Here is a 22,500-nt window from a genome sequence, read left to right on the forward strand (position 1 = left end):
ATTTTTCCATCAATTAGCGATTTGAGGTCTTAAACCAGGGGTCTCAAGCACGCGGCTCGCGGGCCGCATGCGACCCCTGGGGCTGTCATCTGCGGCCCGTGGGAAACAGAGCCGGTAGTACAGAGAGCTCCGAGACTCTGGAATTCCCTGACATCGCTGTCCACATATGAACAGCGATGTCTCCGGCTTCCCCAGAGCCGGGGTCCCGTGCAGAGCGCTAGTATAGGCTCAGCTCCGGGACTCTGTGGAATTCCCTGACATCGCTGCCCATATATGGACAGTGTGTCAGGGTCTTCCCCAGAGCAGAGTCCCGGGCAGAGCGCTAGAATAGGCTCTGCTCTGGTACTCTGGGGAAGCCTCTGACATCGCTGTCCAGACATCGACAATGATGTCAGGGGCTCCCCCCGAGCAGGAGTCCCAGTGATGTCAGGAGCACAGCTGGAGTCCCAGGAAGAGCCTACTAGCGCTCTGCCCGGGACTCCAGTTCTGGGGTTGCCCCTAACATCTCTGTCCATATATGGACAGTGATGTGAGGAGTAGAGCTGGAATCTCAGGCAGAGCGCTAGAAGCAGCTCTGCTTCGGGACACCAGCTCTGGGCAAGCCCCTGACATCACTGTGGCAGCATCTGCGAAGGGCACTGCGGCATTATCTAGGGGTGTGTTGTAGCAGCCACCGAGGGCACTATCTAAAAAGGGGCTTCCCAATCTTGACATGTGTGTCTGCCAAACGCTGCTAACTGATCCGCCGTACTGCATTTAGCGACACTTAAACGGGAAAACTGGATTGTTGAAATAAGCACGGGGAGAAATATCACAAATTTTAAACCTAGCGGTATTATAGTAATATAGTGTTACAGTAGTTCAAATAACGAATTGATTAACAATAGTTTTGTATTGTATCAAATTTGAAAGTAATGCGGCCCGTCAGCTTCCCATTTTTTCTATATGTGGCCCACTTACCCGGCCGAGTTTGAGACACCTGGCTTAAACGTTGCAGGGCGAACTGTAGTTTCACAATATCATTTTGGGGTATATGCGACTTTCTATTGAATTTTTTTGGAGCGCTAAGGTGACCCAAAAAAAAAATAGCAATTTGCAATACATGGAGGAGTTACGGAAACTCGCTGAGCTACGCGGTTTCCGTAACTCCCGTAGCAGCGATTAGCAGTTACAGAAGCAGCGTAGAATGCTAAGCTGTTTCCCTAACTACTATTCAGTTCTATGGGAGTTACGGAAACTGCGTAGCTCAGCGAGTTACGCTGTTTGCATAACTCCACCATGTAACCAGGAAGAAGTCGGAAGACAGCGGAGCCGGGTAAGATAGAATGGGGCCCCTTTATAGATAGATGCGGGTCCCAGAGATGGGACCCAAATCTATCTAACATTTATGACATATCCTGTGGATATATCATAAATGTCCTTCATGGGAAAACCACTATAAATGCCGCGGTAGCTATCGACCGCAGCATTTAACTAGTTAAACGCCCAGGAACAGTGCGATCGCTGTTCCTGGCCGTTAGATGAGTGCCTCAGCTGCTGACACCTGCAGTGTATGGAGCGGGCTCAGCGCATGAGCCCGCTCCAAACATCATCCCCTCCCTGCTCCATGATGTTCCGGTGAATCATGGGTCGTGAAGGGGTTAAGTAAAGAGCGGTCAGGGGTACCTTAACTGCCGACTAGAAGACGCAGGGACTTTTAAGCAAGATTTATTCTTGCTAAAAACTGCGTCTTATAGTTAAAAAAATACGGTAATTTATTAATAACTTTGTTAAACTTTTTTTTTTTTTTTACTAGTCCCACTACGGGACTTAACTATGCGATCATTTGCTTTTATAATACACTATAATACTTTTGAATTGCAGTGTATTACTGCCTGTCCGTGTAGAACAGGCCATGTCAGAGGCATGACCTAGCACGCATAAATTACAGGCAGACCTGGGGGCCTTTATTAGGCCCCCGGCTGCCACAGAAGACACTGGCACCCTGCGATCTCATTGCAGGGTGCCAGTAGAGTGAGAGGGAGCTTCCTCCCTATCTCCAAAACCACTTAGATGCAACGCTCGCTATTGAGCGCCGCATCTAAGGGGGTTAAACGGGTAGATTTCGATCCACCCGCTCACGGAGCGCTGCTCCAAGTTCTCAGCTATCGGAGGAGCAGGGAGTTTTAACTGCTCCCAAAGCTGCAGATTTATTCTGATGCAGTGCCGTGAAAAGCGTATGCATCCGAATAAAGCCCGTTAGTGGCCGGCGTGAAAAGGCGTATTGGCGGACACTAACAGGTTAAATGGAATAAAACTGGCGATAACGAAAAAAGAAAAGTACCTGGGTATTCTGGTAACAAATAAGCTAAGCAGCGCTCAAAGTCAAACAGAAGCTGCAAAAGCAAATAGTATTTTAGCATGTATAAAAAGATATAAATAAAAAAAACAAAAAAACACTGTGCTTTGCGAGTGTGTGAATAACTGATGCAGAACACGTGAATTGAAAATGCTTGTGTGAATGAGGCCTTAGAGGCGATCTTATTAACATGTTTAAATATATGTGTGGTCATTACAAAGAACTAGCACAACCTGTTCTTCCCAAGGACTCTACGAAGGACCAGCGGACATTCATTGAGTGTGGAAGAAAGATGTTTCAGACCTCAATATAGGAAAGGGTTCTTTACAGTTAGAGTAGTCAAACTATGGAGTGGGCTAGCCCAAGAGGTAGTAATGACAGATACTATGATTACTAGATTGTTATTTACGGACAAATGGCATCGAGGGTTATAATTAATCAAGCAATGAATGACGTATAATTTATTGAGAAAGGTTGGACTTGATGGACCTGCGTCTTTTTTCAACCTATGTAACTCTTGGAACACCAAGATGAAAAAACAGCAAAAATTTTCAACCATTAAGGCCAAATTAGGCTTGGTCATTAAGGGGTTAAAGAGAATACGAAAAAAATTTGCTGCAGGTTTGATAAAACAAACCAAAACTTGGTCGCCACCAGTCTTTGATGACTTCCCTGCAGCAATAACATGTAATTCCTCCACACGGCCACTACAGCTAATTACTGGCTTTAGAGGCGGTGCTAATCGCCGCTGAGGCCAGTGATTAGTTGCAGTGGTCATGTGAATGAACGCGTTCACGTCATCACTGCAATACATCAGACAATTAATCTATTTGTTCTACTCTGAAGACATGACTACACATCATAGGTATATCCCTAAAAATACATTTTAAGGCCTCATGGACACAACCGTATTTTTCATCCGTAATTACAGACCCATTCATTAGTATGGGCTAAGCAAACCTTTCTGTATTTTTATGGACGGGCGACAGTGCTGTAGAAACTATAGAAAATATCCTTTTTTGTCTGTAATTACGGCAAGGACTCCCCATAGAGGTCTATGGGCACTTCCGTAATTACAGACGGCTATGGACGTGCATCTGTAGCCTTCCGTAATTACGAAAGCGTTGCTATGCGACGCCAGGGGGTTACCCAAGATTGCTTCCCATTTCTTTTGCGGATCCGTAAATACGGATGCACTACGGAACGTATTTACAGACACCATTCCGTATAGGCGGAGGATTTATGAGGGACTATAAATTACTGATCCGTATTTACGGACAGTATTTGCAGATGGATGAAACCTATGGACGTGTGCATGGGGTCTGAGTGCAGAAATCCTAAATAATGTAATGTTTTGAAAACCGACAATAAAACACAATTTTAAGGCGTTTGTTTTTACCTTATTATGAAAGTTTGACAGTCCAGCTAATTCAGGAGTAGCCGTTCTTGCTCTTGGACTTGGCCATTCATCCCCAATCAGGGAAGTACGTAGAGAGACCTTATTAATTTGTTGTATATAAAGGAAAAGGAGGAACTGCAGGGTATCCACCGAGAGCTGCACAGAAAAATCATTAACAGCATTTACTGGTTCGCCATAAATTTAAACAATGTGTACATTAATTCCGACATACAACAAGACAACAGATATCGGTATTTGCAACATTTCGATGTCGGTAGGATTTTTTTCAATTGAATCTAGAGAGATAAAATATACATGAAAGAAGCGTACAATATAGTTATACGGTGGAAAACGACAAAAAAAAAGGTACAATATTGTAGATGTGAAAAATATTTACCTAAATACATAGTAAGGCCCCATGCACACAAACATGTTTTTGCGGCCGCAATTCCCCCGAAAATCCACGGGAGAATTGCGGCCCCATTCATTTCTATGGAGCCATACACACGACCGTTGTTTCCACGGCCTGTGCATGGCCCAGGAGCCCGGACCGCAGAAAGAACAGACATGTCTTATTACGGCCGTGTTCTGCGGTCCAGGCTCATAGAAAATAATGGACGCGGCCATGTGCATGAGGCCTAATACGTAGTAAGTAGCAGGTGAAGCCTGAAGTTAGAGAAACTTGGAGTTTAGATAAATAAATAGCCACTAGCGTAAATGACCGAAAATTTGTCGGGCTGCGGGTGGCCCTGCCATTCCGCTAAGCCCCATCCACTTTTTTTGATAAGTGGCGTTTTTGTGAGTGGTTGCAAATCGTGTGCAGAGTAATTTACTACTTTTTAATGGCAACTACATAACGTACCTTTCCCTCTATCCTATACACCAGTGTCAGTACAGCCAATGAAGGAATGTACCACTGAGCTCCCACCACTATCAGCAGGCAGGGCCTATTGTGAATTATTCTTGGACTCGATTGTTATTACCCCAAGATCCCAGCTAGCCCCAATACAATCTGATGCAGCATACCCCTCTGATTTGTCCCAGGGTAACCGGATGACATACCGCCACTTCCCCCAGTCTTTCCTGGCCCAGCCAGTCCGCGCATGTGTACACAGCCACACTGACTGACAGACTGGTGTGCCACACTACTGGCCAGATAGTCTCTACTCTTGGGTTAATATACCTCTCCCACTTGCTCCAACTCAACTACCTGCGACTTGGATCACAGACACATGCTGCTATATACCTGCTAAACACGGCAGATACTCCTGCTAACTGGTTAACCCCTTACGTACGGGGCTACTTTTGGCCTTGAGAACCAGAAACTTTTTTTTATATTTCCCCCTTTGCATACTGGCGGTCATAACTTTATTTTTTGTCCGATGTAGCTGTAGAGGAGTTTCTACATGATGTAGGTGCCATTTTTTTGTACGTATACATTAGCGTTTCATTTCTATACATTTTTATTTTGGTATGAATGCAGAAAGAGAAAAATAAATAAAGTTCCGCTGCAGTTTTTATCAAAAAATGTTGTAAAATACACCAATCATTAAAAAATTTTGCTGTAAATTGTTGTTACGGTCATGACGATACCAAACGTGTGCATATTATTTTAGGTTTTGGGACTCGTATTTGTGGGTGTACCGTGTGCCCTTAAGGGCAGATTTACACGAACGTGATATACGTCCGTGCAACGGACAGTGTCATCATGATGGCGGCTGCGCGAAAAGCACGCAGCCGCGCATCCTATGTGATGCCACACGGAGCTGTTAAGTGCCTTTTGCGCACGCAAAACACAGCATTTTTTGCGTGTGCAAAAACGCACACGCTCGTGTGAATCCGGCCTAAGAGATATAAACCAACGGGGATTTTAATATATGTATAATTGTTTTTATCTAAGAAGTTAAATAATGGTGTGTGATTAACAATATGGATAATGGAAATCCTTCTATAAAATAATTGTTATTAGACAATGTGGATTTCATGCAATGTGATATCATACATAAGTGATTTGTTTTAGATAAACGGTCTATTTTTTGTACACGTTCTTGTATTTGTATAATGCATTTTATAAAATATTTGTATTTTAATCCTGTTCAATGTTAGAAGCTATTTAAATCTAAGTAATGGTGCACGCGTCACATGCCCAAGAAGAAGCCAGAAGGGCGAAACCCAGGGTCAGGCAGGAATTTTGGCATGCCGCATGCTTTTATATTTGATATGCTTTAATTCTTTTATATCCTGCGAGTATGGAATAATAAAAATAGCGTGAAGTGAATCCTATCCCAAAAGTGTTGCACCATATCTTTTCTACATCTTTGACCCCTTCCCGCGCCTTGACGAGCAGCCCATCGCTGCCGATTTCGGAAACTAACCCCTTAGATGCGGAGATCGATTGCGATCGCCTCATTTAGGGGGAATGTAGCACATCGGCAGCTCCTGCAATGCGATTTTGGGGTCTTTCCAAAGGTTGGCATGGCAACCGGAGGCCAGACAATAGGCTCCAGGTCTGCAACCTATGGAAGCCTATGAGGACCACTATTCCTATTAAGTCAATGTTAGTGTTAAACTAACAGAATACATTACACTACGTAGGTAGTATAATGTATTCTAGCAGCAATTCGTGCTGCAAGTCTCCTAGTGGGACAAAAAAAAAAAGTTAAGAAGGTATTATAAAAAGTGTAACAAAATGTTGGACAGTTTACAATAGGTATTTTATTATAGGAAAAAAAAATTACGTTACGTCACCTCATTCGTAACGACCCAAACTATAAAATCATAATATTTTTCCTGCATGACGAACGCTGCAACAGAAAAAAAAAAAAAAAGGAAATAATGACGGAATCACCACCCCTCCCAAAATCTAGAATAAAAAGCTATTAACAAGATATATTAAAAAAAATGCATGTACCACAAAATGGTACCAATGAAACCTACAAATTGTCCCGCAACAAATAAGCCCTCACAGAGCCACGATGGAGAAAAAAAAATAAATAAAAAAAAGTTCTGGCTCTCAGAGCATGGCGACACAAAATGTGCAGTTACATAGTTAGTACGATTGAAAAAAAAAAAAAAAAAAAAAAAAAGGACGCATGTCCATCAAGTCAACCAAGGGATGGGTAAAAATTTCTACACATTGACATAGGAGCTGATATTTTTTCGTTCAAGGAATTGATCTAAGCCATCTACTGTCCCTGCTGTGACGGCTCCTGCGGTAGACTATTCCATAGATTCACAGTAAAGAAGACTTGTCGCCTCTGCAGATTGAACCTTTTTTTTCTCCAAACGGAGGGAGTGCCCCCTAGGTGGGCCAACTGTCTCATCTCCCGTGTCATGCCTGCCTCTACATAGAATAAAGGAACCTTTTGAAAGCGGTGAGTGCCGTGCAGTAGGGATGTCACGATACCAGGATTTGGACTCCGATACCGATACTTTGTGTAGTATTGCGATACCAAAACGATACTTTTCCAACAGTAATGTAAAAAAAAAAAAAAAAAAAAGAAGTTCTTCCATTTTCGGACGTGAGGCACGAGATTTGATGATGAATTTTGAATGTGCCTCACATTAATAGTAATTAAGCCCATCATGTTTCTCAGTCATAATGGGTTAATGTGTGAGGTACATGATGGGGTTAATTACCATTAATGTGAGGCACATGGCGGTTAACCCCTTCCCGCTCCTGGACGTACTATTAGGTCATGGTAACTATAGCGTTCGCGCTCCATGACCTAATAGTACGTCTCGGGAGTAACGGCCGTTTCGGCCGTCCTCCCGACACATACAGGAGCTTCTCGGCCTTTTGGCTAAGATCAAGTGTAGTACCTGCTCAAGCTGAGGTTAGTAATCATCCCTGCCGGTGGTTGATGGGCCATCGTAGGGGGATGACAGAACTCCGAGGTGAGGGCAGGGAACCACAACGGTCATCGCTCTGGTGTACGCATTTGGTTTAAAGGTACCATTTGTAGGTGACCAGGCGACCGCCGGATCGAGGTCAGGTAGTTTGAAAGCCTGAGTTGCTATGTGCCCCAGGGCTGGTGACCCTGGGGTGCCCTAACTCACTGGGGGTGGGATCCCACTGAGTGAAGGCACACTTGCACGCACTCTTCTTTCACACTTCTAAGCACACACCTTTTTTCTCCCGGCCTCCTGGCTGGGAGATGAGGAATTTTTATACCTGGCGGATGTCCAGGCTGTATAACAGCGCACATCCACTTATTTAATTTTGTTTTTTACTGTGTGTTTGTCACGTTTGTCACAAGGATTTTGGGATGCGGTGCCCTTTTGGGACCCTCCTGAGGTCTAGGGGGAAAATGTGTCGCCTTCTGGTTCTTTTCCCCTGCAACCCGGCCTCCCTTCTTCGGAGGGGAGGTGCAACTAGGATGCAGGCTCCTAGGTGGACACTGGGATGGCAGCCCAGGTAGAAGCCTAGGAGTGTGTTTGGGTCTCCCTAAGCTTCGGCGAGGGAGGGGATCATCGATCCTTGATCCTCTAGGCCTATGGTTTGGAGGGTCAGGGAATGGTTATGCGGGGCCTCTCTCTTTTAAGAGAAGGGCTGCGATAGACCGCATCCTTGTGCACTTTTTGTGTGGCACCTCTGCACTTTTTATGCACTTGAGTGATAGAAAGCACGGCTCGGGCTTTCAATAAAAAAATAAAAAACTGTTACAGCTCCTACAGCGGGGACCGATCGCTGTGTCCCCGCTGATTAACCCCTTAAAAGCCGCATTCTATAGAGATCGCAGCTTTTTAGGGGTTAAGCTGCCATCGCTGGCCTGCTACACGATAGCGGCCGGCGATGGTGACTATGGCAACCGGACACCAAACAATGGCGTCCGGCTATGCCATACACGGAAGCCTAGTGGGTCCTGTCAACGTCAGGACCCACTATGCTTGCTGTCAGTGAGTAGCTGACAGTTCTAATACACTGCACTCCTTCCCTTCTGAGGCCTCCCATGGGCCCAAACAGCAGTTTATCACCACAAATGGTGTATTGCTGCACTCAGGAGAAATTGGGTAACAAAATTGAGTTTATTTCTTGTGAAAATAAGAATTTTTGAGCTAAAATGACATATTATTGGAAAAAATATATTTTTTTTTAATTCCCAGCCCAACTCAAATAGGTTCTGTGAAGAAACTATGGGGTCTAAATGGTCACATTACCCATAAATGAATTCCTTGAGGGGTGTAGTTTCCAAAATGGGGTCACTTCAGGTGGGTTTCCATTGCTTTGATACCTCTGGGGCTCTGCAAATGTGACATGGCACCCGAAAACCAAACCAGCAAAATCTGGACTCCAAAGAACACACAGCGCTCCTTCCCTTCTGAGGCCTCCCATGAGCCCAAACGGCAGTTTATCACCACAAATGGGGTATTGCCACACTAAGGACAAATTGGGCAACAAAATTGGGTATTTTGTTCCCTGTGAAAAAAGAAATTTTTATCACAAATGACATTTTATTGGAAAAAATGAATTTTTTTTCATTTCACAGCCCAATTCAAATACGTGCTGTGAAAAAACTGTGCGGTCAAAATGGTAACAACAACCATAAATGAATTCCTTGAGGGGTGTAGTTTCCAAAATGGGGTCACTATTGGGGGATTCCTACTGTTTTGGCACCTCAACACCTCTTCAAACCTGGCATGCTGCCTAAAATATATTCTAATAAAAAAGAGGACTTAAAATGCACTAGGTGCATCTTTGCTTCTAGGGCTTGTGTTTTAGTCCACGAGCGCAGTAGAGCCACATGTGGGACATTTCTAAAAACTGCAGAATCTGGACAATACATATTTAGTAGTATTTCTCTGGTAAAACCTTCTGTGTTACAGAAAAAAAAAAATGAATAAAATTGAAATTCAGCAAGAAAAATGAAATTTGCTAATTCCACCTCCACTTTGCTTTAATTCCTGTGAAATGCATGAAGGGTTAAAAAACTTTCTAAATGCTGTTTTGAATACTTTGAGGGGTCTAGTTTTTAAAATGGGGTGTTTTATCAGGGTTTCTAATACATAGGCCCCTCAAAGCCACTTCAGAACTCAAAAGGTACTATAAAAAAAAGGCTTTTGAAATTTTCTTAAAAATATGAGAAATTGCTGTTTATGTTCCAAGCCTTGTAACGTCCAAGAAAAATAAAAGAATGTTCAAAAAACGATGCCAATCCAAAGTAGACATATGGGAAATGTGAACTCGTAACTATTTTGGGTGGTATAACAGTCTGTTTTACAAGCGGATGCATTAAAATTTTGAAAAATGCTATTTTTTCAAAATTTTCTCTAAATGTTGCAATTTTTCACCAATAAACACTGAATATATCGACCAAATTTTACCACGCACATGAAGCACAATGTGTCACGAGAAAACAATCTCAGAATCGCTTGGGTAGGCTTAAGCATTCCGACGTTATTACCACATAAAGGGAAATATGTCAGATTTGAAAAATGGGCTCTGAGCCTTAAGGCCAAAACTAGGCTGCGTCCTTAAGGGGTTAAACTCATCACACCTTGTGCCCCACAATAAGTGATAGAAAGCCGTTTTTATTATATATTTTTTACAGCGTACGCATCATAAATGACGCAAAAAAAATTGTTGTGAAGGTTATTACGGCCACGCCAATCCAAATGTGTATATTTTATGTAGTGAGACTTATTTTAATGTTTATTGTGAAAAATGTGTATGTGTATTTTTTTTATTGAACATTACTTTGTTTTTACTTTATTTTTAAACTTTTTATGTACTGGCATATATCTATATTACAGTACATTAGTCTGTGTACGGATAGTACACTGTCAGTTGTTAGGACATACCTAAGTACAGGAAATATGGTAAGACAGCCCTGGGGTCCTTCAATGGACCATGGGCTGTCTGTCCATATATGGTATGTCCCTCAATCGCGTCACAGGGATTCCTGTGACGCAATCCAGGGGCATCCCCGCTTCTCATTTTCCCCTGAATACTGCAGTCAGCTTTGATCGCAGAATTCAGGAGAATAGTGGCGGCGCTGAGGTTTCATTCATCTCCGCCGTTATAGAGCGGGTCTGCAGCTGTATAATACAGCCATTGCCCCGCTCCTGACAGTAAGTGCGCTGTCAGCCTGAGGTGATGTGGCCGGCACTGCACTAATGAGTGGCGACGCAGGCACTGAAGACAGAACATGGGGATGTTTTTTTAGTGCGCCAGCCATGTTCGGTCTTCAGTGCCGCGCTGTTCACGTCACATCATCCTGACCACGCGCACACTTGTCAGGACTCAGGAGTGGGGCAATGGCTATTAGGGATGCACGGTGCATCGAAACTTCGATACTGTTTCGATACTGTGCATCCCTAAATGGGTTCGATACCGCTATTTCCTGTATTTCGATACTGAGCTGCAAAACACCCCCATGTTCTGTATCCAGTGCCTGAACTGCCGCTCATTAGTGCAGCGCCTCCTTATGCTGACCGCGCGCGCACTTCCTGTCAGTAGCGGGGCAATGGCTGTATTACACAGCCGCAGCCCTGCTCTATAACGGCGGAGATCAGAGAAACCTCTCATCTCCGCCGTTATTCCCCTGAATGCTGCGATCACAGCGGACTGCAACATTCAGGAGAAAATGAGAAGGGGGGATGCCCCTGGATCGCGTCACAGGAAATTCCTGTGACGCGATCGAGGGCCATACCATATATGGGCAGACAGCCCAGGGTCTATTGACGGACCCCAGGGCTGTCTTACCATATTTCATGTTGTTAGGACATACCCAAGTATGTCCTAACAACTGCCTGTGTGCTATCTGTCCACAGGTTAATGTACTGGCATATATCTGATTATATGTCAGTACATTAAAGTTTAAAAATAAAGTAAAAACAAAAGTATTGTTAAATTTAAAAAAAAATACACATTCACCTTTTTTACAATAAACATTAAAATAAGTCTCAATACATAAAATATACACATTCAGTAATGGCGCGGACAAGAATTTTTTTGCATCATTTATGATGTGTGCGCTGTAAAAAAATAAAATAAAAACTGCTTTCTATCACTTATTGTGGGGCACGAGGTGCGATGATGAATTTAACCTCCATGTTCCTCACATTAATAGTAATTAACCCCATCATGTACCTCGCACATTAACCCATTATGACTGAGAAACATGATGGGATTAATTACTATTAATGTGAGGCGCGTTCAAAATTCATCACACGTCGCGCCTCACCTCAGAAAACGGAAGTATCGGTATCGAAGTCCAAATTCTGGTATCGTTACATCCCTAATGGCTATATTACACAGCTGCAGCCCCGCTCTCATACATTCATGTGTTACTATACTTAGCTGTGCGGCCACACAGCCAAGTATCGAAATACATGAAATAACGTTATTGAACCGTTTGGGGATGCACAGTATCGAAGTTTCGATGCATCGTGCAGCCCTACCATGCAGTCTATTCTTCTATATGCTGGATGCATCTTAAAGATTTACTACACTTTCACATTTTTGATATATCAGATAGGGTTGTCATGATACCAGAATTTGGACTTCGATACCGATACTTTGTGTAGTATTGTGATACCAAAACGATACTTTGCCAATAATAATTATAATTAAGAAGAGAGTTTCTACATTTTCTGATGCGAGGCACATGGTGTGATGAATTTTGAGCCTCCATGTGCCTCACATTAATAGTAATTAACCCCATCATGTTTCGCACACTCATAATATACAACATTGGGTTAATGTGTGAGGTACATGATGGGGGTAATTACTATTAATGTGAGGCACATTAAGGTTTAAAATTCATAATACCACGTGCCTCACATTGATAAGTGAAAGAAAGCAGCTTTTAATATTATTTTTTTTAAACTTTAATGTACTGGCATATATCTATACACCAGTACATTAGCCTGTGTAAACTGATCGTACACAGGCAGTTGTTAGGGCATGCTTAGGTATGTCCGAACAGGAAACATGGTCAGACTGCCCTGGGGTCCTCCAATGGAACCTAGGCTGTCTGCCCATATATGGTATGTCCCTCAATCGCATCACAGGGGTTCCCTGTGATGCGATCCAAGGGGCAACCCCCTTCGCAGCATTCAAGGGAATATCGGTGGAGATCAAAGGTTTCTCTGAACTCCGCTGTTAGAGCGGGGCTGAGGCGGTGTAATACAGCCATTGCGCCGCACAGCTTAGTATCAAAATACATGAATTAACGGTATTCAACTGTTTGAGCATGCACAGCATGTATGACACGGTGCATGTAAACTGGGAAACTGCCACTGTGATGAACGCCGCAGCCCCTTCCGTTAGTTGATCAGCAGTTGTGTCGGGAGTCGGACACCCCACCGATCTTATGTTGATGACCTATCTTAAAAGGATAGTCCAATATAAAAGACCTGGAAACCCCTTTTACCCTTTCCCATCGCTAATCTGTAGATTTCACGTAGGGAAAGGGTATTTATATATGGTGCTTGCTCAGAAGCAGTGCGAGCACCGTAGCCGCCAGCGGCAATGCTTGCGATCGGAATAATTTCTGATTGCAAGCTTTTAACCCCTCAGATGCCTGTCAGGTGTGACCTGTATCTGAGGTTTTTTTTTTTACTGCCTCTTCCACTTCGGGGGCAGGAGTCTGTGTACTCCTATAGCAGCAGACAAACTTATGAACGCTTAATGCAGCCTTTGACATACCAGTGGCCGCTCGGGACAGCGCCCCAAATCCGGGATTGCCCTGATGAATCTGGGACGGTTGGGAGGGCAGAGACAGTTGGTGTGATGTCATGACAGTAGAAAGGCGAAGGTATGCTCCTTGATAGGCCACAAAATAAAAATTATATTCCCAAAATGGTATTAATAAAACCTACATATGCAAAAAGACACCTTACACAGCTCTGTACACAGAAATATAAAATAGTTACGGGGGCCACAATATGGTGATGCAACAAAAATTTTTGTTACTTTAAAAACTTTTATTTTTATTTTTTAAAAAGGCACTAAAACATAACAAAAACTATATAAATTTGGTATCACCGTGATTGTACTGACCCGCAGAATAAAAGGCAACGTGTAATTTTCACCATACAGTAAATACTATGAGGGTATGTTCACACGTAGTCAACCAAAACGTCTGAAAATCCAGAGCTGTTTTCAAGGGAAAACAGACCCTGCTTTTCAGACGTTTTTTTACCAACTCGCATTTTTCGCGGCGTTTTTCGCGGCGTTTTTTACGTCCGTTTTTGGAGCTGTTTTCATTGGAGTCTATGAGAAAACAGCTCCAAAAACGTCTGAAAGAAGTGTCCTGCACTTCTTTTGACGAGGCTGTATTTTTACGAGTCGTCGTTTGACAGCTGTCAAACGACGACGCGTAAATAACAGGTCGTCTGCACAGTACGTCGGCAAACCCATTCAAATGAATGGGCAGATGTTTGCCGACGTATTGGAGCCGTATTTTCAGACGTAAAACGAGGCATAATACGCCTCGTATACGTCTGAAATTTGGCCGTGTGAACATACCCTAAGAACGAAATGGTGGAACTGCTGTCTTTTTCCCAATTCCACCCCATGTCTTCCAGCTTCCCAGTACATCACACATAATATTAGAAAGTACCATAAGAAAGTACAATTTGCCCTGTAAACATTAAGCCCTCAAATGGTTGTGTCAATGCTAAAAAAAAAAAAAATAAAAAAAAAAAAATTATGATTATTTTAAGGCGGGGGAAGAAAAACCATAAGCATAAAAACAAAAATTAATCTGGTCCTGAAAGGGTTAATCTAACTTGCCAGCTTTACACCGTAAATAAAATATAAAATTCACTTACATGTTGTCATCTTTTTAGCAATTGGAAGTAGGGATGCACGATGCATCGAAACTTCGATACGGTTTCGATACCGTGCACCCCAAACAGTTCGATACCGTTATTTCATATATTTCGATACTTAGCTGTGCAGCCGCACAGCTCAGTATTGTAACACATGAATGTATGAGAGCGGGGCTGCGGCTGTGTGATACAGTCATTGCCGCGCTCCTGAGTCCTGATAACAAGTGAGCGCCGTCAGGATGATGTGATGTGGCCGGCGCTGCACTAATGAGCGGCAGCACTGAAGACAGAACATGGCGGGTGCACTGCAAAACACCCCCATGTTCTGTCCTCAGTGCCTGAACCGCCGCTCATTAGTGCAGTGCCGGCCGCATCACCTCATGCTGACCGCGCACGCACTTCTTGTCAGGAGCGGGGCAATGGTTGCATTACACAGCCGCAGCCCCGCTGGCGGAGATCAGAGAAACCTCTAATCTCCGCTGTTATTCCCGTGAATGCTGCAATCACAGCGGACTGCAGCATTCAGGGGAAAATGAGAAGGGTGGATGCCCCTTGGATTGCGTCATAGGGAATTCCTGTGACGTGGTTGAGGGACATACCATATATGGACAGACAGCCCAGGGTCCATTGAAGGACCCCAGGGCTGTCTTACCATATTTCCTGTTGTTAGGGCATACCTAGGTATGTCCTAACTGCCTGTGTACTATCAGTACACAGGCTAATGTACTGTAATATAGATATATGCCAGTACATTAAAGTAATGTTAAATAAAATAAAAAAATACACATACACCTTTTTTACAATAAACATTAAAATAAGTCTCAATACATAAAACACACATATTCGGTGTTGGCGCGGCCGTAATAACGTGCAGAATAATCTTTTTTGCATCATTCATGATGTATACGCTGTAAAAAAAATAAAAATGGCTTTCTATCACTTATTGTGGGGCACAAGGTGTGATGAATTAATTTAACCTCCATGTGCCTCATATTAATAGTAATTAACCCCATCATGTACCTTACATTAACCCATTTTGACTGAGAAACATGATGGGGTTAATTACTATTAATGTGAGGCACATGAGGGTTAAATTAATCATCACACCACGCGCCTCACATCACAAAATGGAAGAACTTTTATTTTCTTTTTTATTACTGTTGGCAAAGTATCGAATTGGTATCGAAATCGCAATACTAAACGAAGTATCGGTATCGAAGTCCAAATTCTGGTATCGTGACATCCCTAATTGGAAGGATACTTCATCTTTGCAGTGTAGAATTAGCAATTTCCTTATAATCAGTTACTACATGCGGACACATAGGGCATGCTGCACATATGAGCATAAGGCTGGGTTCACACGACCTATTTTCAGACGTAAATGAGGCGTACTATGCCTCGTTTTACGTCTGAAAATAGGGCTACAATACGTCGGCAAACATCTGCCCATTCATTTGAATGGGTTTGCCGACGTACTGTGCAGACAACCTGTCATTTACGCGTCGTCGTTTGACAGCTGTCAAACGACGACGCGTAAAAATACAGCCTCGGCAAAGAAGTGCAGGACACTTCTTTCAGACGTAATTTGAGCCATTCTTCATTGAACTCAATGAAGAGCAGCTCAAAATTTACAACTGTCAGAGAAGCCTCGCAAAACGCGAGGAGGAGCATTTACGTCTGAAACGAGGCAGCTGTTTTCTCCTGAAAACTGTCTGTCTTTTCAGACGTAAAAGCCTGCTATCGTGTGCACATTCCCTTAGGGATGTACGATGCATCGAAATCTCTATACCATTTTGATGCGGTGTGGTGACAAACTGCTCGATACCACCAATTTACGTATTTCGATACTAGGCGGAGGCCGCACAGCTTAGTATTGAAGTGAAGAGAACATGGCGCGCACTGTACAGCGCCCGCGATGTTGTCTCTCTTCAGTGACTGGCCCGTTGGTAATTAGTGCCGGCCATATAGTAGGAGGGAGGAACGCTCCTCCCTCCTTTCTCTACTGCCACCAATGACAATCAGAGTATGTGAGAAGGGGGAGGAAGTGGAATGTCACGAGCGGCACAGGTAGTGAGTTCTTGATGACATGCCTGTGTCGCTCGCGCCACTAGTGTGGAATTCGGACAGAGCTGCAGTGTAGTGACAGACCAGCCCCAGACAGCTAAGGCCTTATTTACATGAACGTGTTATACGTCCGTGATACGCGCGTGATTTTCACGCGCATCACACGGACCTATGTTAGCGAATGGGGCCGTTCAGACTGTCAGTGATTTTCACGCAACGTATGTGCGCTGCGTAAAACTCACGACGTGTCCTATACTTGCCTGTGTTTCGCGCAGCACGCACCCATTGAAGTCAATGGGTGCGTGCAAATCGCGCTCAGCACACAGAAGCACTTCAGTAGTAAATGAATTAAAACAGAAAAGCACATTCTGCTTTTAGGTTTGTAAACATAAAAACAGAGTGTCATAATGATGCCGACTGCGCGAAAATCACGCAGCCACGCACCATATACAGATGCCACACTGAGATTTTGCACGCGCAAAACGCAGCGTTTTTCGCTTGCGCAAAACAGACATGTTCGTGTGAATAAGGCCTAATAGTTAGAACATAGCAAAAGCTTGATCAAAAGCATGATCCACAGCACAGTGAGATTGTGCAGTGAAAGAAGCTGGGCTGGAACAATGAGAAGTGTATGACACTGATTGGTCACTGATTGGTCAGCCTCATACACTTCTTTACAACACCCACTTGGTCAAAAGTAAAAACACGCCCAGTTGGGCATTAAGAAACTAAATCTAAAATTGCTCATAACTCGCTCAAAAATGATCGTTTTTCAAAATAAAAACCACTGCTGTTATCTACATTACAGCGCAGATCAGATTATGTAGGAGATAGGGCACTTATAATCTGGTGACAGAGCCTCTTTAAGAAAGGCTCATTTGCATAAATATAAAAATGGTCATAACTTGGCAAAAAATGCTAGTTTTAAAAAAAAAAAACAAAAAACACAAAACGTTAATGCTATCTACATTGCAGCGCCGATCTGCTGCAATAGGAGATAGGGGTTTGAAAATCTGGTGACAGAGCCTCTTTAAGTCACTTATTAATGTGAGGCAGGATGTATTATGAATTTAGTACCTCCATGTGCCTCACATCAATAGTAATTAACCCCTTAAATTTTCAACTCCCCGACTTCCAAGAGCGATAACTTTTTTATTTTTCTATCAGAGTGGTGCGAGGGATTATTTTTTGCGGGAAGAGTTGTAGTTTGTATTGGCATTATTTAAAGTACCATATAATGTACTGGGGAACTGAAAAAATATATGTGCGGGCAGAAATAGGAAACAAAAAAACCTATTGATTCCTCCATTGCTTTATGGGTTTTCACAGCTTTCACCATGCGGTAAAAATGACAACTTGACTTTATACCGTGACTCAACGCGATTATGGTGATAAACAAAATTTATATCGTTTTTTTTGTATATAGGTTACTACCTTTACAAAGAAAATCTAATTGTTTAATAAAAAAAAATTTGTTTGTTTCACCACATTTTGAGAGGCATTTTTTTAGTCAATTGACTGGTGCGAAGGCTTATTTTTTGCGGAATGATCTGTAGCTTTTATTGATACATACAAGTTTTTGATGCCTTTTTATTATTTTTTTAGGGCTATGGTGACAAAAAAAATAACTTATTTTGGCGGTATAATTTTTTTTTTACGGCGTTCACCGTACGAGTTGAATAACGGTGTATTGTAATAGTTCAGACTTTTATGGACGCAGCGATACCAATTTAGTTTTTTTATTACTTTAGAGGAAAATTGGGAAAGTGTTTTTTGAGCTTAACATTTTTTTCTTCACCAGTCCTTAACTTTATTTTACACATTTTATTAGTCCCTCTAGGACGCTGATGTCCTGACGCCGGAATGCGCGTCATAGGTCCGCATTACATACATCATGTGACCGGAGATGCCGAGACACAGGAGGATGTGAGGGATTCCCTGCCAGACGTAACGGAACCCTGGCGCAGATGTGAACGAAGCCTAAGAAAACACTAGTAGGAAGGGGGAGGTGGGGCCTTTTTAACTCTTTTTAAGTATTTTTTTTCTAAAAAGTGTCCCCCAGCCTTGATTTGCCTACCCTAATACACCCTATTAAACTTCTAACCAGTTTCTGTTTGATTTCCATGATCACTGCTGCTTTTTCTGTTTGTTTACATCCCTTACTGTCTTTTTCCTGTCTTGTAACCCACCATACCCATGATCCCCTGCTGCATCTGAGGAGACAGTTGCATCCCCCCCTTCCTCCAAAGCACCTCAGCTATTTGCATACTGCCACGCCCCTCTATGGTCACATGGTCCTTCCCTGCTCTAATTACAGATTACAGGCAGACGGCTCCCTCCCTGCACACTGTCTGAGGCCGGATTACACGAGCGTGTGCCTTTTGCGCGCGCAAAAGGTACATAACATATTGGTGGGGGGAGAAACAGAATGTGGGGAGAGGACTAGACAACAAGATAAGGAGATCCTTTCGTTACAAAACATCAGTGTAAATAAAAAGGACCGATTAATGTCAAATCACATTTCTGATAATAAAAGTGAAAAACTGACAGGCAAGTTAAAGTGTATGTTCACAAATGCCAGAAGTCTAGCAAGCAAAATGGGGGAGCTGGAGGCCTTGATACTGGAAGAAAATATAGATATAGTTGGTGTTGCTGAAACATGGCTGGACTCTTCACATGACTGGGCTGTAAATCTACAGGGTTTTACACTTTCTCGTAAAGACAGGACAAATAGGAAAGGTGGTGGTGTATGTCTGTATGTGAGAAGTGATATGAAGGCGAGTGTGAAAGAGACAATAGTGGGTGAAGACTGTGAGGAGGTTGAAACCTTGTGGGTGGAACTAGAAAGGGAGGTAAACACTGAAAAAATTACTTTTGGTGTAATCTATAGACCCCCCAATATAACTGAGGAGATGGAAGGTCAGATATATAAACAGATGGAGCGGGCTGCACAGGCGGGTACTGTAGTGATAATGGGAGATTTTAATTTCCGGGATATTAATTGGTGTCATGGTTCGGCTTCAACTGCAAAGGGGAGACATTTCCTCAACCTGTTGCAGGAAAATTTTATGGGCCAGTTTGTGGAAGACCCGACTAGAGGTGAAGCTCTGTTGGATCTGGTCATTTCTAATAATGCAGATCTTGTTGGGAATGTCAATGTTCGTGAAAACCTCGGTAACAGTGATCACAATATAGTTACATTTTACCTATACTGTAAAAAACAAACGCAGGCTGGGAGGGCAAAAACATTTAATTTTAAGAAAGCCAATTTCCCCAGGATGAGGGCTGCAATTCAGGATATAGACTGGGAAGAACTAATGTCAAATAATGGAACAAATGATAAATGGGAGATTTTCAAATCTACTTTGAGTTATTATAGTGCAAAATTTATTCCTACAGGTAATAAGTATAAACGACTCAAATTAAACCCCACATGGCTTACACCTTCTGTGAAAGGGGCAATACATGACAAAAAAAGGGCATTTAAAAAATACAAATCTGAGGGTACAGCTGTAGCCTTTGTAAAATATAAAGAGCTTAATAAAATCTGTAAAAATGTAATAAAATTAGCAAAAATACAAAATGAAAGGCAGGTGGCCAAGGATAGTAAAACAAATCCTAAAAAATTCTTCAAGCATATAAATGCAAAAAAGCCAAGGTCTGAACATGTAGGACCCCTAGATAATGGTAATGGGGAGTTGATCACAGGGGATCAAGAGAAGGCAGAGTTACTAAATGGGTTCTTTAGCTCTGTATATACAACAGAAGAAAGAGCAGCTGATGTAGCCGGTGCCAGTGCTGTTAATATATCAGTTGATATACTGAATTGGATGAATGTAGAGATGGTCCAAGCTAAATTAAATAAAATAAATGTGCACAAGGCTCCGGGACCAGATGGGTTACACCCTAGAATTCTTAAAGAGCTTAGTTCAGTTATTTCTGTCCCCCTTTTCATAATATTCAGAGAATCTCTAGTGACTGGTATAGTGCCAAGGGACTGGCGCAGGGCAAATGTGGTGCCTATTTTCAAAAAGGGCTCTAGGTCTTCCCCGGGTAATTATAGACCAGTAAGCTTAACATCCATCGTGGGGAAAATGTTTGAGGGGCTATTGAGGGACTATATACAGGATTATGTGACAATAAATAGCATTATAAGTGACAGCCAGCACGGTTTTACTAAGGACAGAAGTTGTCAAACTAACCTAATCTGTTTTTATGAAGAGGTGAGCAGAAGTCTAGACAGAGGGGCTGCTGTGGATTTAGTGTTTTTGGACTTTGCAAAGGCATTTGACACTGTCCCCCATAGACGCCTAATGGGTAAATTAAGGACTATAGGTTTAGAAAATATAGTTTGTAATTGGATTGAGAATTGGCTCAAGGACCGTATCCAGAGAGTTGTGGTCAATGATTCCTACTCTGAATGGTCACCGGTTATAAGTGGTGTACCCCAGGGTTCAGTGCTGGGACCACTATTATTCAACTTATTTATTAATGATATAGAGGAAGGGATTAATAGCACTATTTCTATTTTTGCAGATGACACCAAGCTATGTAATATAGTTCAGACTATGGAAGATGTTCATGAATTACAGGCAGATTTAAACAAACTAAGTGTTTGGGCGTCCACTTGGCAAATGAAGTTTAATGTAGATAAATGTAAAGTTATGCATCTTGGTACCAACAACCTGCATGCATCATATGTCCTAGGGGGCGCTACACTGGCGGATTCACTTGTTGAGAAGGATCTGGGTGTACTTGTAAATCATAAACTCAATAACAGCATGCAGTGTCAATCAGCTGCTTCAAAGGCCAGCAGGATATTGTCGTGTATTAAAAGAGGCATGGACTCGCGGGACAGGGATGTAATAATGCCACTTTACAAAGCATTAGTGAGGCCTCATCTAGAATATGCAGTTCAGTTCTGGGCTCCAGTTCATAGAAAGGATGCCCTGGAGTTGGAAAAAATACAAAGAAGAGCAACGAAGCTAATAAGGGGCATGGAGAATCTAAGTTATGAGGAAAGATTGAAAGAATTAAACCTATTTAGCCTTGAAAAAAGACGACTAAGGGGGGACATGATTAACTTATATAAATATATTAATGGCACATACAAAAAATATGGTGAAATCCTGTTCCATGTAAAACCCCCTCAAAAAACAAGGGGGCACTCCCTCCGTCTGGAGAAAAAAAGGTTCAAGCTGCAGAGGCGACAAGGCTTCTTTACAGTGAGAACTGTGAATTTATGGAATAGCCTACCGCAGGAGCTGGTCACAGCAGGACAGTAGATGGCTTTAAAAAAGGGTTAGATAATTTCCTAGAACAAAAAAATATTAGCTCCTATGTGTAGAAATTTTTCCTTCCCTTTTCCCTTCCCTTGGTTGAACTTGATGGACATGTGTCTTTTTTCAGCCGTACTAACTATGTAACTATGTGTGTCAGCAGCGTATGATGCGTGGCTGCGTGATTTTCGCGCAGCCGCCATCATTATGACACTCTGTTTATATATGTTTGTAAACAGAAAAGCACGTGGTGCTTTTCTGTTTTCATTCATACTTTTTACTGCTGTTGCGCGAATCACGCGCGTCACACAGAAGTGCTTCCGGGTGCTGCGCGTGATTTTCACGCACCCATTGACTTCACAATGGGTGCGTGATGCACGAACAACGCACAAATATCGGACATGCCGTGAGTTTTACGCAGCGGACACATGCTGCGTGAAACTCACGGACAGTCTGCACGGCCCCATAGAGTAGCATAGGTCCGTGCGATGCGCGTGAAAATCACGCACGTTGCACGGACGTATTACACGTTCGTCTAAATAAGCACATACAGAGAAATAATCATCATTATCCTTTGTGCCTCCATTTATCCCTGATCTAAGTACAGGCACCCATCTCCCTCCCCCGCCCCTTTCACAGCC

General features: G+C 42.8%; 1 protein-coding gene across 2 annotated transcripts in view; it reads right to left on the minus strand.

Annotated features, from left to right (window-relative positions):
• The window catches only part of TBCCD1 (TBCC domain containing 1), a 71,670-nt gene that overhangs the window by 41,400 nt on the left and 7,770 nt on the right, over positions 1-22,500 (minus strand). The window contains exons 2-3 of one of the 2 annotated variants that reach the window (XM_075829959.1): positions 3,738-3,893; positions 2,324-2,375 (exon numbers count right to left, since the gene is read on the minus strand). In XM_075829959.1, coding sequence (XP_075686074.1) covers positions 2,324-2,375; positions 3,738-3,893 — 208 coding nt within the window. The remainder of the gene's footprint in view (positions 1-2,323; positions 2,376-3,737; positions 3,894-22,500) is intronic. The other variant, XM_075829957.1, reaches the window with a different exon arrangement.

This window comes from Rhinoderma darwinii, chromosome 6 (genome assembly GCF_050947455.1).
Source record: "Rhinoderma darwinii isolate aRhiDar2 chromosome 6, aRhiDar2.hap1, whole genome shotgun sequence".
NCBI classification, from domain to species: Eukaryota; Metazoa; Chordata; class Amphibia; order Anura; family Rhinodermatidae; genus Rhinoderma; species Rhinoderma darwinii.